At 30.7% G+C, this 15,991-nt stretch overlaps 2 protein-coding genes across 3 annotated transcripts; both read right to left on the bottom strand.

The window, feature by feature from the left end:
- Window positions 1–566: 566 nt before the first annotated feature.
- LOC7459784 (formin-like protein 20) lies at window positions 567–1,405 on the bottom strand. The gene has a single exon (XM_024609657.2). It carries the CDS (start codon window positions 1,167–1,169, stop codon window positions 747–749), a length of 423 nt encoding a protein of 140 aa, XP_024465425.2. The 5' UTR covers window positions 1,170–1,405; the 3' UTR covers window positions 567–746.
- Window positions 1,406–7,045: 5,640 nt separating this feature from the next.
- Window positions 7,046–15,773, bottom strand: LOC7459785 (uncharacterized). 2 transcript variants are annotated; one of them, XM_024611417.2, is made up of 7 exons: window positions 15,613–15,773; window positions 15,355–15,466; window positions 9,085–9,270; window positions 8,915–9,002; window positions 8,741–8,811; window positions 8,557–8,613; window positions 7,046–7,739 (listed from the first exon to the last, which is right to left on the bottom strand). In XM_024611417.2, the coding sequence occupies exons 3-7, from the start codon at window positions 9,190–9,192 to the stop codon at window positions 7,536–7,538; spliced, it is 528 nt and encodes a 175-aa protein (XP_024467185.1). In that variant the 5' UTR covers window positions 9,193–9,270; window positions 15,355–15,466; window positions 15,613–15,773; the 3' UTR covers window positions 7,046–7,535. The 2 variants fall into 2 exon arrangements, with proteins under 2 accessions (XP_024467185.1, XP_002315886.2); XM_002315850.4 differs by having other exon boundaries at window positions 12,701–15,466.
- Window positions 15,774–15,991: the final 218 nt, after the last annotated feature.

Genomic DNA, 15,991 nt, shown 5'->3' on the forward strand with positions numbered 1-15,991 from the left:
TTTTATTTTTGTTTTCAGATTGTTTTAATATATTATTTTAATATAGTGGTGTATTTTAAAAAATAAAAAAATATTATTTTAATATATTTACAAATAAAAATCATTTTAAAAAACAATATTATCTAGTCAACTTGATTTTTTCCACAAACTAACTAATCAAGGTATGTCCACCTACATTTTAAAATTGGAATCATGTGTCCAAATTATGGAGGAGATGCCTCAAGACATCACCGACTAATGGTGGGCCTAATTGAAGGCAAGTTTTTAATTAAAACAAATTAACCAGTGTGGAGATGCATGCTGGTGGTTCATCCATTATACCATCCACAATAATCAAAGATAAATAATACAATATATATATATATATATATATATATATATATATATAGCACCTAATTATTCTTGTAAAAGTTTACATTTAATTTATAGACCCAGAACCCAAAATTGATCGTATACTTTTCTTTCATTTATCAAACCATAAATCATGACCAGATTAGCAACATCAACAGAACTAAAAGAAAACAGGACGGAATTAAAAGAAATTAAAAATTGTTGCTGAAACGAAATTACGAAAAGGGAAGAGAAGACTGTTATTCAAGATACTGAACAATTTAGAGATAATAAAGCAAGAACCAAGTACATCTTAGCTATGAGGTTATATCCTTGGACACGAAAATTCTTTATCTTGTTTTCCTTGGAGTACTCTTTGATCACGCCATCTCGATTAACTTCTATAAATTCAGGCCTCAAACGCCAAATCTTACAAACAGTGATCCTAACAATATTCCACATCCAATCCAAACTTGCAAACTCACGGTTGGCCGGCCAGCAGCCGAGAAATCGTTGTCAATAGGGTACAGGTTCCCTGGTGGACCAGTTACGTAAATAAAGGATGGTGCGGGTGGGGGTGGAGGGCAGTAACCTGATGGTGGCTTCTTTGGAGTCGGTGGTGGCAACTCTGGTGGAGGAGGTGGTGGTGGACACAATACTGGTGGAGGAGGCGATGGTGGTGGAGGACTTGGATTACATGGCGTGCACTTCTCTTCAGTTGGTGCAGGCACGGTGGTCTCATCAAGCTTCCTTGAATCTAAGCCGTGAACGGGTGCCGCAACAAAAAGAAACATGCTTAATAGCATCAAAGAGTTGAAAAAACTCATTCTTAACAGCATAATAATGAGGCTAGCTAGAAGTTAGAGAATTGCTAGAGAGATCAATATGGTGGAAGGATTGAAGGAAAGGGGGCTTGATAAGAGCTGTTTATTATGGTCTTAGGTGCATGGAACTGTGATATAGCTACTAGTCTCAAAAGGTTGTCCAGGAATTTGGTGATATTTGATTATTAGAATTCAGAAATGGAGTGAGGGAGACTTGTTTTTAGGGGCCTTTTCCCTTTCTTTCTCTCTCTCCCTCCTTTGCTAGGGTGTTGCCTTTTCTCATACGGCAATCCATAGAGTGCACGTGGATGGTCCAGCATTTGGGGCCCACCATCTACACCGTTCCGATCAATATATTTATACATATACGAGTACGAATTCTTATAGTTTCTCCCAGTCATTGTATAAAAATGCGTGTAATTTCTTTTCATGACAAGGAGAGTCAATTAGAATTAAATTCAAAACTTTTTCCACATTATTTTCAATATAGTTTTTATGTTGGTTTATTTTTTTTAAAATGATGATTTTAAAATCCACATCAAAAAATATAAAGATGAGAGCAAATTTTATAATCAAATATATCTTTTAATATTATTATGTGTGTATAAAGTTGAACTTCTCTTTATATATACTTCATGCATTGAGGGATTAATATATATAATATACAATTATTAATAATTGATCAAAGATGTAATACAGTCCCTTCCAGCTTGATCAAATCATACGCGTGTGGTTGGTAGCAGCACTATCCTCTAATTGTTAATTAAGCTTTCTTCATCCAGCAGAAATTAAAAAGGACAAGATTGTTATGGCAATTAAAGCTATGCATGGTGGAATCGTATACCTTGCAACGAAAATAAAGCTATACCTTTCTTGAATAATAGAAATTTAGCCAGCCTAGCTCTGCTGTGCTTGAAATTCCGTATTCTTTGCGGAGATCTTAGAATAAAAATGTATAAGATCAAGTAGCAATATAAATATATCCGCGAGCAATACGCCGTATAAAAATGTTTTAGATCGGGGTGTCCTTAGAAAAAACTACCCCAGTTTTAACCCACGGTTTACTTATTTAAATTAAAAGAAAATAAAAAAATATAGGAGACGTCATTCAAAATAATTGATAGTTCAGCTGTCTTTATAAGTTATAGGCAGATGAAAACAACATCAGAATAGATTTCCCTTGATTACTCTCCCTGTTTTAATAATTTATTAAGTTACATTGTGTGTCTGCGAAATAGATTTAGTTGGAATAAATAGTTAATTATCATCCACTTTTTTTTATATAAAAAAATAACATTTACATCACATCATAGTTTTTAAACCTGACTCGGTCCAAGACCCGAGTTCCGGGTTTTGACTGGGTCGTCCGGGTTAATTTTTTTTAAAAAATCAAAACGACGTTGTTTTATTAAAAAAACAAAAGTCAACGGGTTGCAACCGAGTTTTTGACCGGGTTTTGTCGGGGTCAACATGCCGAGTCAGCCGGGTTACACCGGGTTTCTCCCTTTCCTATTTTTTCTTTAATCCGGCCCGATTCCAGTTCCGGGTTGGCTGGATCTCAGGTCGACCCCGTCTGACCGAATTTCAAAACTATACTTAAAATAAAAACTGGACCCAAATATCAAATGAATAATACTATGTGAAATGCGTTGTACGACTTCGAAGCCCATATAAAAGCAAAAAGAATTCTTCAAATATTATATGAATTTGAGTCATATTGTGATTTGATCAAGATTTGTTTTCATCAAACCCATATTAACAGAGCAATTGGGTAATAGTTAATTATTGGTTCTAATTCAGCTGACTTTATAGATATGGAATGTTTTGGATAAATTATTAACACAAAAGCAATTTCTTTCCCCACTAATAATCTCTCTTAATTGATTAATTTTTTCCATACATGTTTGGTACCAATTTTATTTTCGGGGCAATGCAAATAGAAAATGTAAATACATGTGGAGATTTTAAAATTCGTGGAGGGACTGGCGCGGACCTTGACTCTTGAGCCTGTGCCCATATTCTCTCTCATTGAATCTCTTGTAGCGAAAGCCCATCGCTCTGCAAATCTAATTGAAAAAAGAAATTTAATTACTTGCTTAGGAGAGTAGGAGTAGGAGTAGGAGGAGTAGGACCAATGGCACTTTCATTTGTCAAAGAAAAGAGAAAAGAAACTTACCGGTGGCTGTTTAATATTCCTCCCCCGAGCATACGTCGAAGTAGCCACCATAAGGTTAGTTGAGAGGAGCTTGACTTTCTGAAGTCATACAGCCACCAAAATTGATTGCAACGAGCATTTGTTTTTGTTTTTTTTTTAATTTATTAACATAGATATACAGCTTGTATATATTTTGATTAATTTTATAAATTTTAAAATTAATAACTATATAAATCTTTAATAATTCTGAAAATTTAAATTTATAATTATTATAAAATAAACTTAAAATTTAACCGAGTTATGAACATTAGTACATAGAATCCATGATGGTGCAAGCAAACCATATCCATGTGTCAATTCAGACGTTCAAAAGCCTAAGCGGCCCTTTTTAATACTATAATATTTTCATTTACCAATTCTATTTACCTGTACATAGTCTCCAAAAGTGTTTTGCAACGAAGTAAGAAAAATCTGAAGGCTTTATTTATGGGCCTCTGTGGGTCCCTTTTTCTTATGTGAAGAAATACAGGTCTTTATTTTATTTTAGAAAGAAGAAAAATAAATGTCAACAATTAACGTTTAATTTCCAAGCCATCGTTAGAAGGAATAAACGCCAGAAACCAAAACTTGGCCCGCGATTCAAGGAAGAAAATTCATTGGTCCAATATCATGCTAAGTCATTGGTAAAATGATTTATCATGTTTTGTAAAAAATCCAGAGTATTGACCTTCAAAACATTAGTTTTTTTTCTCTCTTTGAAATTATTAATTACTTTTCTCTAGAGAAAAATAATTAATAGTTTTCAAACAATTCCGACCACCTACAAAGTACGTTAAATCAAATCAATACCTAGAACTTCATTATGGGGCTCGATTTGATGTTTTTTTAATCTCCCAACAATAAATTTTAACCTTCTCTTGAAAAGATTTTTGTATAAATTATGAGAGGTTGTAAGAAAATGATTAACCTCTTCTTGAAAAGAAGTATATTGTCTGAACACTAGCGGATGTGCTAAGGAACCAAGGCAGGAAGAATGCGATTGCGTGGGACTTGAACTTGAAGATAAAGGAGATAAAAAAACAAAGGGGACAAAAAGTTGAGGAATAACAGAATCCGACCACAATCATGGATGAGTGAAAGTGGGGAGAGTAGTTAACACTGCCCACCGGCCCATTTGCTTGAAGCATCTTCCATCCCTTTTCCTCTCGTTTTCTAGTCAACATCAGAATCATGCACCTTAATTTTGTATTTAAGCATTGCTTTTGGAACCTTCCTCCCTTAAACCTTCTCTTGTATCTCAGCATCACTGTTCCATGTCAATAATTGACTCAGGGGCTGTTGAGGAAGAAGAGAATGGACCACGAAAGGAATAAAACCCCACGTCACCATTTGGGTACGTCTAGAATTGAGACACGTTGTTTTGGGAACCTATAATGAACATGGCGTTCATCTAAAATATTTGCATCCTTCAACCCCTTAAAATCAAATAAATTACGTATTATATATATATATATATATGATAATGGGTTAAATTTTTTTATAAAATCGATATTATGAGTTGAGTAACAGATTAAATTTCTTAAAACTCGATCAAGCCAACTCAACCTATATTATACTATCCAACTCATTATTTGTTATAATTAAATTAATTCTTTTATTTTAGTCAATTAATTTAGTTAATATATTAAGCCTAAATTATTTATTATAACTTATAATAAGTTTTGGGTTAATTTATTACACTCAAATCTTAGTTAATTAAACTCAATCTATGATAATTAATAATATAAGCATAACAATATCTATAACATCAATAAAAAATCTAGTTCAGTTTGATATTTCCAACTTGCTTGGGCAAAAAAAAATTAAATTTATAATTTAAAAAATTAGATTTGATATAATAATAAATATAGACTCAATCCAATTATATTCATTAACACCTCTCTGTACACATTATTTTTTTATATATAAATTATATCATTTTTGTCGTTTATTAATTCAACAAGTTATCATGCTATAAAAATCATGAAAAAGAGACAATGTACCACATGTCTAATCAAATTAAATTAAAACTGATAATCTAAAACAAAATCAATCACAATGCATTATGGACACCATTAACGCGATAAAATACATTTTAATGCTTAAATTTTTATATTTGATTCTTGAGGTTGTATGTATTTATATTTTAGTTCTAAATTTTATTTTTTTTACATTTTAGTTAGTCTACGTACAGTAAGAAAGCATTAAGAAAATTGCTAAAAATGGGATAAGGAAAGTTTGGGTTGGCCATTCTAGCCATAAAAATAATCTTATTGGATATAGAAGTTTAAAAGAGATCATTTCGGTTTGGTCTTTAATCATACCGAGAAAAGTTTATCAAAATATATAAAAGAATATTTGATTTTATTTTGTATTTTTAGACTGATTAAAGAGTATTTTAAAATTAAAAATAAAACTATTAAGATCCCTATCGTGTTTTTGTGTGTTTTTAAGTGAAAATAGATTGAAAATTAGATTTTGAAAATAAAAAAAATAAAGGTGATAAAATTTTATTCTAAGTAGAGGAAGCATTGGATACAAGGCTAACAATGCATTCGTCAATTCTATTTTTTTAAAAAAAACTAGAATAGACCAACAAGACATCCACTCATTTAAAAACAAAAGACACAAGCTTGAGTCTTTTTCTTTGAGCATGTGCAGGCGTGCTCATCCTTCTAGACCTATGCATACCTAACTTTTTTATAATAGACTTTTAGTTTTTATTTTATAATAATATTATTAAAATAAAATTTAAACAATTATCCAATTATATCATAATTTTTAAATAATACTAGATTTATTAATATTAATATTAATAATTACTTTATAAATAATTATATATGAATCTACTACGTATAATTTCATATAAAAATTGCTCAAGAATATTCTATGAAAAATAAAATATATATTTTGTTACTTTTTATATAATCTTATCAAATTAATTATTTTTTATTTTCTCATATAGTTGCTTAAAAATTATCGAGTCATGATTAAAATTTATTTTCAAATCATTATATGTTTTTATTTTAAAAAAAATAATTATAAAAAATATATATTTTTTCAAACAAAAGATAATTGAGTTTTTATTAAAGAGATACATTTTTTCTTCTTAATTCAGATCATTGATTTTTTTTTTATGAATATTTTTTTAATTATCTTTATTTTTTTTAAAAAAAACATCATGTTGCTAATCTTGTTTTTAAAAAAAAACATGGATGAAAAAAATAAATTTAGACTAATCTTTTTTACTCTAAATTCAAATCATTGTCTTTCTTAAAAATATCTATTTTAATTTTTATAAAATTAAATAAAAACAAAATTAAAAAAATCCTCCGCGTCTTTGCATTGGCATACTGAAAAGAGATAAAAAAGAAGAAGCAATACTTATTTAACCATGATTATATTCATGTAATAAATTTGAATTTACTTCAAATATCTTGTCTAAACAAAATATTAAGGAGAAGATCAAAATAGGAGAATTATTGATGCATTGTTAGAAAAAAAATGTATTAGTTGTCTACACGCTTGTAAAATAGTTTATGTATTTCAGATAAAAATTCTAGATTTTTAGATTTCAAGTCATTTTTTTTTTCTTAATAACACTACTAGCATGTATTCTACTCGTTTAGAAGTACCATACCTGTATTCGTTTTATTAAGAAAAAAAGTGGTGGGAAAAAAGAGAGAGAGGAGGGAGGTGAGAGATTAAGCCATGTAGTTTTCTTCCCACGTCGGTGATAGCCCAGTGGCAATGGGCTCAATTACAATAAAACCCATAGCTTCAGACTAATCTACATTTTAAACATCTTACACAATCGGAACCGAAGCCCAGACGGACCAGACGTCTACCAAAAGTCAAAACAGAGACATTTCAGAGTTCAAAACCGAAATGCTACCATCACTGAACTCAAACATGTAGAGGGGACAGACAGTAATTCCATGGATATGTTTGAGATTCCTGGTGGCACAAATATATACATCTCCTGTCAACGAAAGAAAAGGATTAATAAAGAAACCAAACCATTCCACCATCCACTTCTCCAGTAGCCCCAAGCACCAGTCCAACAATTCAAGCAAGCAACAGCATGTTCATTTCAAGAGCACATATTCTTGTCACCACAACTCAGAAAAATGTTTGGGATTTGAGAAGAAACAGTGCTGCTCTCTCGGCTAAACAATGTTGATCTCTTAGCCACAACCATACACTCCCCAGCCCGAAAGACTGAAATGCGAACTTCCCCTGTCCATCATTGGATCTGCATCACACCTTGCCCTTTTTGAATTTCTAGGTTCTTCAAGAATTGAGGGTGTACAGTACCACGATGAAGTTTCAAATCCCTGAGCCATTTCCGAGAGCATTGTCTGCAGCTCCTCCATGCTGTAACTCTTGTCCTGTGCACAATTCATGAAGATGGTATTAAAAAGAGAAGCACACCGATCAACCAAGCTATACATTTCAGAAACAAATTGGCATAAAAATTGCCACAAACAAGATTTCCACAACACCCAAATGATAAAGATTCCTTTTCCCTGTCATTAAAGGTCAGTTAATTTTAGAATGTAGAATTCAATCCTAACGAAAGGATGCTTCAGAACTTGGGTGTTTTAGCATCCTGTCCAGACAGCACAAAGTGCCAGCAGTGGGACATTAGTCCCTACACGGTGGCTTTTGACTTGAAGATTTCCAAACTACTCCCCCATGTTGATAAACTTTGCACACTCTCTTCCACCATAATTTTAGAACGCTAGTGATGATGATAAGAAGCAAAATTCTTATCCACCATTTTTTTCTCTCCTAAAAACCAAAACCAAAACAAATACTTTCATAACTTTCCCTGCTCTCAAAAGGAAGGATGCTTCTCAAGGCACCAATTTTGTTCACTACAAAGATAGATTCACCTTTATAACAAAAAAAAAATAAAAAATGGATTGGTTTCTGATTCATTTAAAGATCTGATTCCTATTAATGCTCTACAGCAACATAACCAATTTTGTTTTATACAAAGATGAAGTATTTTTTATTACAAAAAAGGAAAAAGAAAAAATGATTTCTGATTCATTCCAAGATCTGATTTTTAATGCTCTAAAATATATTTGCACTTTACATTGCAATGGGTTGATCACAAGATTCAGCAGAGAAACTATAAATTTGCAAATTGGGAAACTCAATGAGTAGTAAATAAAAAAAAATCATAGATCAAATTCATACCTGTCTCTTATCCTGGGCCATGAGATTCAATATTTCTTGCACAAAATCAGAAAGGCCCTGACAGACACAAGCAACCAAACAATAATCAGCCGAAGCGAGCGTTAATGAAAAAGGAAAACGTATTAGTGAATTAATGCAGTGGATTAAAACTAGAAACAAAATTCAATTGACACCCATCACCTACCTCATCTTCTTGGTCTTCAGGGTCATATAATCCTGCATCATACATTGTTCTTTTTCTATGATCGGATAACACTGTCAAAACGAAGCATCAAATAATTAAAGATTCGAGGAAACAAAATTTCTCACAAAAGCATTGTCAGTAGTCAGCTGCTTTCAGAGAAGTTTAATTAATTACCCGCATAGGCTTCTTGAATTTGCTGGAATTTACGTTTGGCTTCACCCAAAAGCGAAGGTGTTCTTGTCAACCTATCAGGATGCCATTGCTGCACCAACAAACAACCACCCATAAATAATATACCACGCAACTTCAAAAGAAATATCAAACCAAAATCAATTGATACATACCATAGCAAGCTTGCGATAAGCACGCTTTATTTCATTAATAGAAGACTCGGAACTAACACCAAGAATGCTGTAATAAGACGGTAACCCTTGTTGCTGATCAGCCCCCATCAAAACTTGTAAGCTAGCCAGCCAAGCTCTCAGAACGTATTCAACTTTACCAAAGTCTTGGGGGCGTTGGGCTTGTATCTGTAACAAGATGGTGGCTTCAAGAGAATTGGTGTTCGAACACTTATATATACATAGAAAATTGGAATAAAATAGTAGTACTAGAAAGTATCAAATTAAGTGATATGGAATGTTCGAGAAGGCTGGCAATGAAAAATATCTGGAGTGTGGATAGTTCGGGAACAAAGATATTAGATACTAGCTACAATCCTGGATTTTTTTGGGCTTGGAGGCTTCTCGTGTTCTCTGTTGATTTGTTTTGGACGGTGATGATGAGATGGCTACTGGAGTGATATTTTTTCTTTTTCCAAGAGAAAGAGAGATCACAGGTTCTGACACGTTTGTTTTTGAAAAATCAGGCTAATGATTGACGTGGCAACTTCCCCGAGCTTGCAACGCTTTGTACGGATTTTTTACATTCTAACATAGTTTAATAAAAGCTTTGAAAAAAACACATAAATTAGAAAAATAATATATTTAAACACGTCCGTGTTTTTAATATCTATTTTACAAATATATGTTTAATGCAAGTTAATTAACATGTATAAAAATTAATATAAAATTTTATAAATATGTAATAAGATTCAATATCCAATAATTAATAAAATCTAAATCTTTTAATAAGTGCACCTATAATTTACAACTTTTATTATTGCTACTTTTATTCAAGTTAAAAAGAGTAGGCGTGTAAGTAGAAATATTGAGAAATTAATACTAGAAACAAATTGATGTTGCGATTAGAGATTCCAAGTATTATTAATTCTGGTTTACCAGAGAATCTTAATTAAGCTTGGTAATAATAATGTTTGGTTAAGACATTGAGTCATGCCATGTATGTGAAAAAATACTTTTTCTTTAACTTGAAATTAGAGATTAAGAGCATTACTACTTTCTTTGGTTTGCCAATGATTCGCCTTTTCATTGTTGTTAAGAAGCAATTCTGATAAACAAGACGATATTTAAGTAAAAAATCCAATTTTATATAAAAAGCATCCCTGTTTAAAATAAAATAGATAGATATTTGGATGAATCTCTCATTAATTACGTTTATCAACACACTTCAATGTGCTTACTTGTTTAATGCTTTCGAATGTGTTAGCTTTTATATTTATAGAAAAATTATACCTCTAACTATTCTAATCTAACTATCTAATTAATTAAGGATTTTAATAAACTAATCTAACACAAATTATTTTTAATCTAACACAAATTATTTTTTATCAAGGATTTCTACTCAGACTAGAATTTTTATCTAACAATCTATCACTTAAACTGTTGTTATTAATACCCAGTTTAACTATGAGAGACACTCATCTAAACAAGCTCTTCTTGAATGCAAACATCAAGTAATCTCACGAGCTTCATAAACAATTCTAATTTGAGAGACTTGATAAATATATCAACAATTTAATCTTCACTTTTGCAATAGATAATCTTAATGGTTCTATCTTTTGTGATACCTTTTAAAAAGTAAAACTTTATATCAATATGTTTGCTTCTACCATGTAGAATTAGATTTTTGAAGAGTTTAATTGTTGAGTTATTGTCATAAAAAAAATACTATATGACCTTTTCTCTTGAAATTAAGTTCTTTAAGAATTTTCTTCAACCATAATGTTTGACATGTATATGAAGTCGTGGCTACAAATTCAGCTTCTATGGTAGATAAAATGAAAATTGATTGCTTCTTTAAAGACCATGAAATAGCTCCTAAACCGAGTCTAAAAACATACTCGAAGTGCTTTTTCTATCATATTGATCTCATGTGTAATCACTATTATTAAATCCAATAGAATTTGATTGTTCTACCTTTTTATAGAATAACCCAAACTCCATAGAACCTTTCATGGATCGAAGTATCCTTTTAGCAGTTAGAAGATGAAATTATGTTGGATTCTCCATGTATCTACTCATAAGGTTTACTGAATACATTATATCTGATCTTATTGTTGTACTCAACATCATTGCTCCATGTTCAAAATTCAGCTTCGTAAAAAATAACATCTCGACTAATAATAAATTTCTTGGTGATGGGATTATATAGTTTATAAGCTTTTGAATGATCACTGTTACCAAGAAAAATACATTTTTCTCTTTTGTCATAAAGCTATTTTCTGTTTTGAATTGGAATATGGGCATAGGCTAGGCACCTAAAAATTCTAAGATGATCAATTGTCGGTCTTTGTCCACTCCAAGCTTTCTTTTGCATCTTGAACAAAAAGTGTAGTATTTCTATTCAAAATATAAATACTTCAATTTACTATTTAAAGCAAAAAATCCTTTGGTAAGCCACTTCTTGTCAAAAGACTTCTTACCATATCTATAATAGTGTGATTTTTCTTTTCATAAACTCCACTTTGTTGAGGTATATAAGTTACAGTAAGCTGCCTCTTAATTCCACATGTCTTATAAAAATTTACAAATTCATGCGAGTTATACTCTTTACCATTACCCGTTTAAAGAACTTTTATAGGGAGGTTAGTTTCATTCTCAACAATTGCTTTATATTTCTGAAAGGCTTCAAAAGCTTCAGATTTTTCTTGCAAAAAAATATACTCAAATTTTCCAACTATGATCATCAATAAAGGTGATTATATATCTTTTACATCCATAAGAACGTGGATTTATTGGCACATAAATATTGAAATGAACAATATCCTCTTGTGGGAACTAGATACACTCTTCCCTTACAACCTTACACATTTCCTTCGTTCTCATATGTATGATATTTGGTTGCTCATTTTGCCTTCGTATGCTTACTTGGATATTTTATCTATTACTTGAAAATTTCACGTGCATCAAGAAAACTCCTCTGAAAGATGATGTTCAAGATATCAAAATAAGTAAGGATCATACAAACCAATTCCACACAAGGAAGGTTATATAGCGCGCAAGACCTTCCTCGAGGGGAGATCATAAATGGTGCGCCCGTGCCACACATTATGGTAAGAAGTGGACCTTCCCGAGAAAGATGCTATGAATCATAAAGATTGCGTTCAATTTAATTATCATATTAGAAAAAAAGATTGTTGCCATTAAATACTTCAGAAACCATCAATGGTCGTATTAAATTATTAGCTAATGCTTTTTTTACAGAGTTGCTAACAACAGTTCCCTCATCACCCCCTCCAAGACTTGGATTAGTGGTTGTACGATTAATCCATGTCAATTTAAAATTAAATTGTTTTAATATTAAAAAATATTAAAATAATGTTATTTTGAATAAAAAAATATTTTTTTAAAATCAAAATAATTTTTGATTAGGTGACTTGAAATACGAGTTATTCTACTAAGTTAATTAGATCAATTTTAATTTAATTTTTTTAAAAATTTAAACAGTGAAATAAGTCAATCCATCAAAGCGGGTTTAATAACTTTTACAACATAATAAAGTAATCTCGAACACAAAGAAGTTCATATAAGATGAAAGGAAACATGACAGAGATCTCACCTTCCAGCGTACGTCTTGGTCTTCCATCTTTTCGCTAAGATTTTCTCTTGATCGAAACTTCACAAATTAACCGAGAATATTCAATGGAGAAGCCTTCAAGTGTCTTGGCTCGAAGACGATTCATGTTGCTTCAGGCCTTTGAATTAGTTGCAATTATTTACAATGGAGAAGCCTTCAAAACTTAAATAGGGCGTTAAATTCCATGCAAACACTTGCCAAATAAGTAGTCCCTTGCTTGTGCCCTCCATTCGTCATGTGTTCGACCTTAAGGTTCTTAAACTTCTAGAACTATCGATTTATCATTCTTACTTTTCCTTTTGGATAAAAAATGGTTTGCTTTTACTTTGCCTTTTTGTACGAACCAATTATTCCCCAAACTTTTCCAGTGTTGTTCTTGCACATATTAACCACTTGTTTTCTTACAGGTCTGATAATTTTTTTTAATAAAAAAAAATAATATATAAATGTTATTAATGTATTTTTTATATTTAATAAAAAATATTACCGTAAATCAAAACAATGATGCTTATATATAATAAAATATGATAAAAATTATATGTATTAATAAAAACATGTAATATTTCAAGTTAATTTTTAATATAGCAAAAAAATAAAACAATTCTTCAATTGCTATAATAAAACATTGTTTTCTTAGTATTTGTATAATACTTTTTTTTTGAAGTGTAAATAAAAAAATTTACAAAAGAATAAATGTAAAAAAAAAATGGTATAAACAGGTCAAGTATAGAGTGATAAATATTCAAAGTATAAAAATAAAAATATTTTTTTTTCCAAAAAAACAATAAAGGAAAAAAAAGGAAAAACTAAAAAAAAATATTATAAAAAAATAAAGATAAGAAAAAAAGATGATAAATAAATCAAGTATGAAATGATAAAAATACCAAGTATAAAGAGAAAATAAAATATAAGAAAATCTTGTTTTCTAAAAAAAAACCCTTGAATATTAATTTTACCACCGCTGTAGTAAAAAAAATAAAAAAATTTACAATTATACCATCTCTACATAAAAACATCATTTAGGACATATATAACATCTAGATGCTAAATTCATCAGATCTGATCTAAATTATCATACTAACATGCTACTATTCTGCAAAACTATATATGTCCTAAATAATTTATAATTATTTGGAGGTTGCAGGGGGGAATGTAATAAGGATCAAACTGTATTTATTACTTTTGTGATTCTTTGAAGGTTGTTTGGGCAAAAAATGATGGTAAATTTTGAAGGAGTTGTTTGTATGCAAGATTATAAGATTTTAGGAATATAATATAGTTGTGTATTTGCGCATATATGAAAATGAATTCAATTCCACATATTATTTGAATTCAATTGATGATCCATTATAATTTTTATATCTGAAATAAAATATTAAACTATATAATTGAATTCAATTATACTGTTTAAAATTATTATAAAATTAAATTGAATTAGCAACCTTGACTATTTTCCCTCAATTTAGAAATTATTTTTGTTATATAATTTTTTTTTGTTATAAAAACCTTTATATTTATTTAAAATGACATGAAATATAAGCATTTTAAATAAAATACAAATAGACTTATTTCATATCAATTTTAATATTTGTTGAAAAAAATTCAAGAAACCTCAAAAGTCCAAGAAATGAGGAAACTCACCAACACTGGCCTATCTTAACCAATTTCCAGCAGCAAAATCAAGGCCAAAAAACAAGTTAAACCATTATAGCAATGTTTAAATACAACTTTAGCAATGTTTCAAGACCCTTATTAAATAAAAAGTTTAAAAAATAAATAAAACATATTTATCAACTATATTTTATAAAATAAAAATCGCTACTATTTAATTAACAAAATGTCTCATATATGAAATAAAAATTGTCCAATATCTCACTTAATGATGTACATTAATTTTTTAAAAAAAAATATTAAATATTTTAAAAAGCCATGTTTATAATTGTTTTCAAGGCTACTGTACATCTTAAGTCAGCTCTAATGCAGATTCTTTGAGATTGTGGAAATAAGTGTATCGAAAGAACTTTACTTTATTTTTTCTGATACATAAACTTCAATATTCACCTAGATCTATAAGTCTTTCTTGCATCACACCTGTAATCGCGCTTTCCAAGACCTTTGTTATTAATTATTGTCCTTTAACTCCTGATTTTTTTCAAACTTTAGTTTAAAGCACAGCTTTTTAGGCATTCACCATCTACTCAAGGTCGATTCCACTTCCTACGGGTCAGATTTCTTTTTTCTCCTTGTAGGCAGGAATATCAGACCAGATCATATATATATATATATAAAAGCACTTCTTTGGATTTATCGAGGGGATCAGATTAATTAGAGGACCTGAAAACCAGAACTAATTAAAGGTACAGCTTTCATGCGTGTTTACTATATATATGGATACAAATCATGTATAGTAATTTGTTAGACTATTACTTCATGATCACGGGATTTTAATTCTGCATAGTGTAGTTATATTTATGGTAATAATTAATGGATCTGTTTTTGATGCATCGTGTTGGAGAGCAAAGAAATTCTAAGCTAATCAGGGTTTAATTTTAATTAATGAATAGTCCTAACCATATCCATGTGTTCAAGGTCGAACAGACAACGAAACAAAGGCTAATCTGCAAAAGACTACTCACCTGGCAAGCATAGCATGGAATCCACTAACCCAGTCGTTGACAATTCCTTATGAATCTTACATGTTTATTCTTTCCTGGTGAGCTGCATGGCTCCATATGGTACTGAACCCACCTGAAAACAGTGCTCAATTTAAATTACTCATTCAAACTAACCTAAAGCTATAGCATATTAATCACCTTAATATTATTAAGAAATTAATTAAGCTCACTTATGGATCGCGAAATTCGGCAACAAGATGATCGAAAAGAAGTGCATACCTGCAGCGAGGTTCCTTAGGCCGCAAATTCAAACCCATGTAGAGTTAATTGTTGGTGTAATATGTTATGGCCCCAGGTTGATTTTTATAGAGAGAACAAGCAAAAAATCGGCAGGGTTGAATCGTGTGCCATTGTGTATCCACTACTTCTTCGACACGTGAGAAGCTTTGACCAACGGATGAGACATCCTTGTTCGAAACGATGCATGTGTTTTTACCCCCCCAATCAACCTAACTCAAGAAAATGATTGAGTAATCAACACTAGCCAAAACTCAAGAGAGAGGAGATAGAAATGAGGGTACTTGCGCTAAAAAAGAAGCTAAGCTAGCTAGAAGGAAGTGATCAAGGTTAGTTGTGCTCGTGTGATTCTTTGAAATGC

This window comes from Populus trichocarpa, chromosome 10 (assembly GCF_000002775.5).
Source record: "Populus trichocarpa isolate Nisqually-1 chromosome 10, P.trichocarpa_v4.1, whole genome shotgun sequence".
Taxonomy (NCBI): Eukaryota; Viridiplantae; Streptophyta; class Magnoliopsida; order Malpighiales; family Salicaceae; genus Populus; species Populus trichocarpa.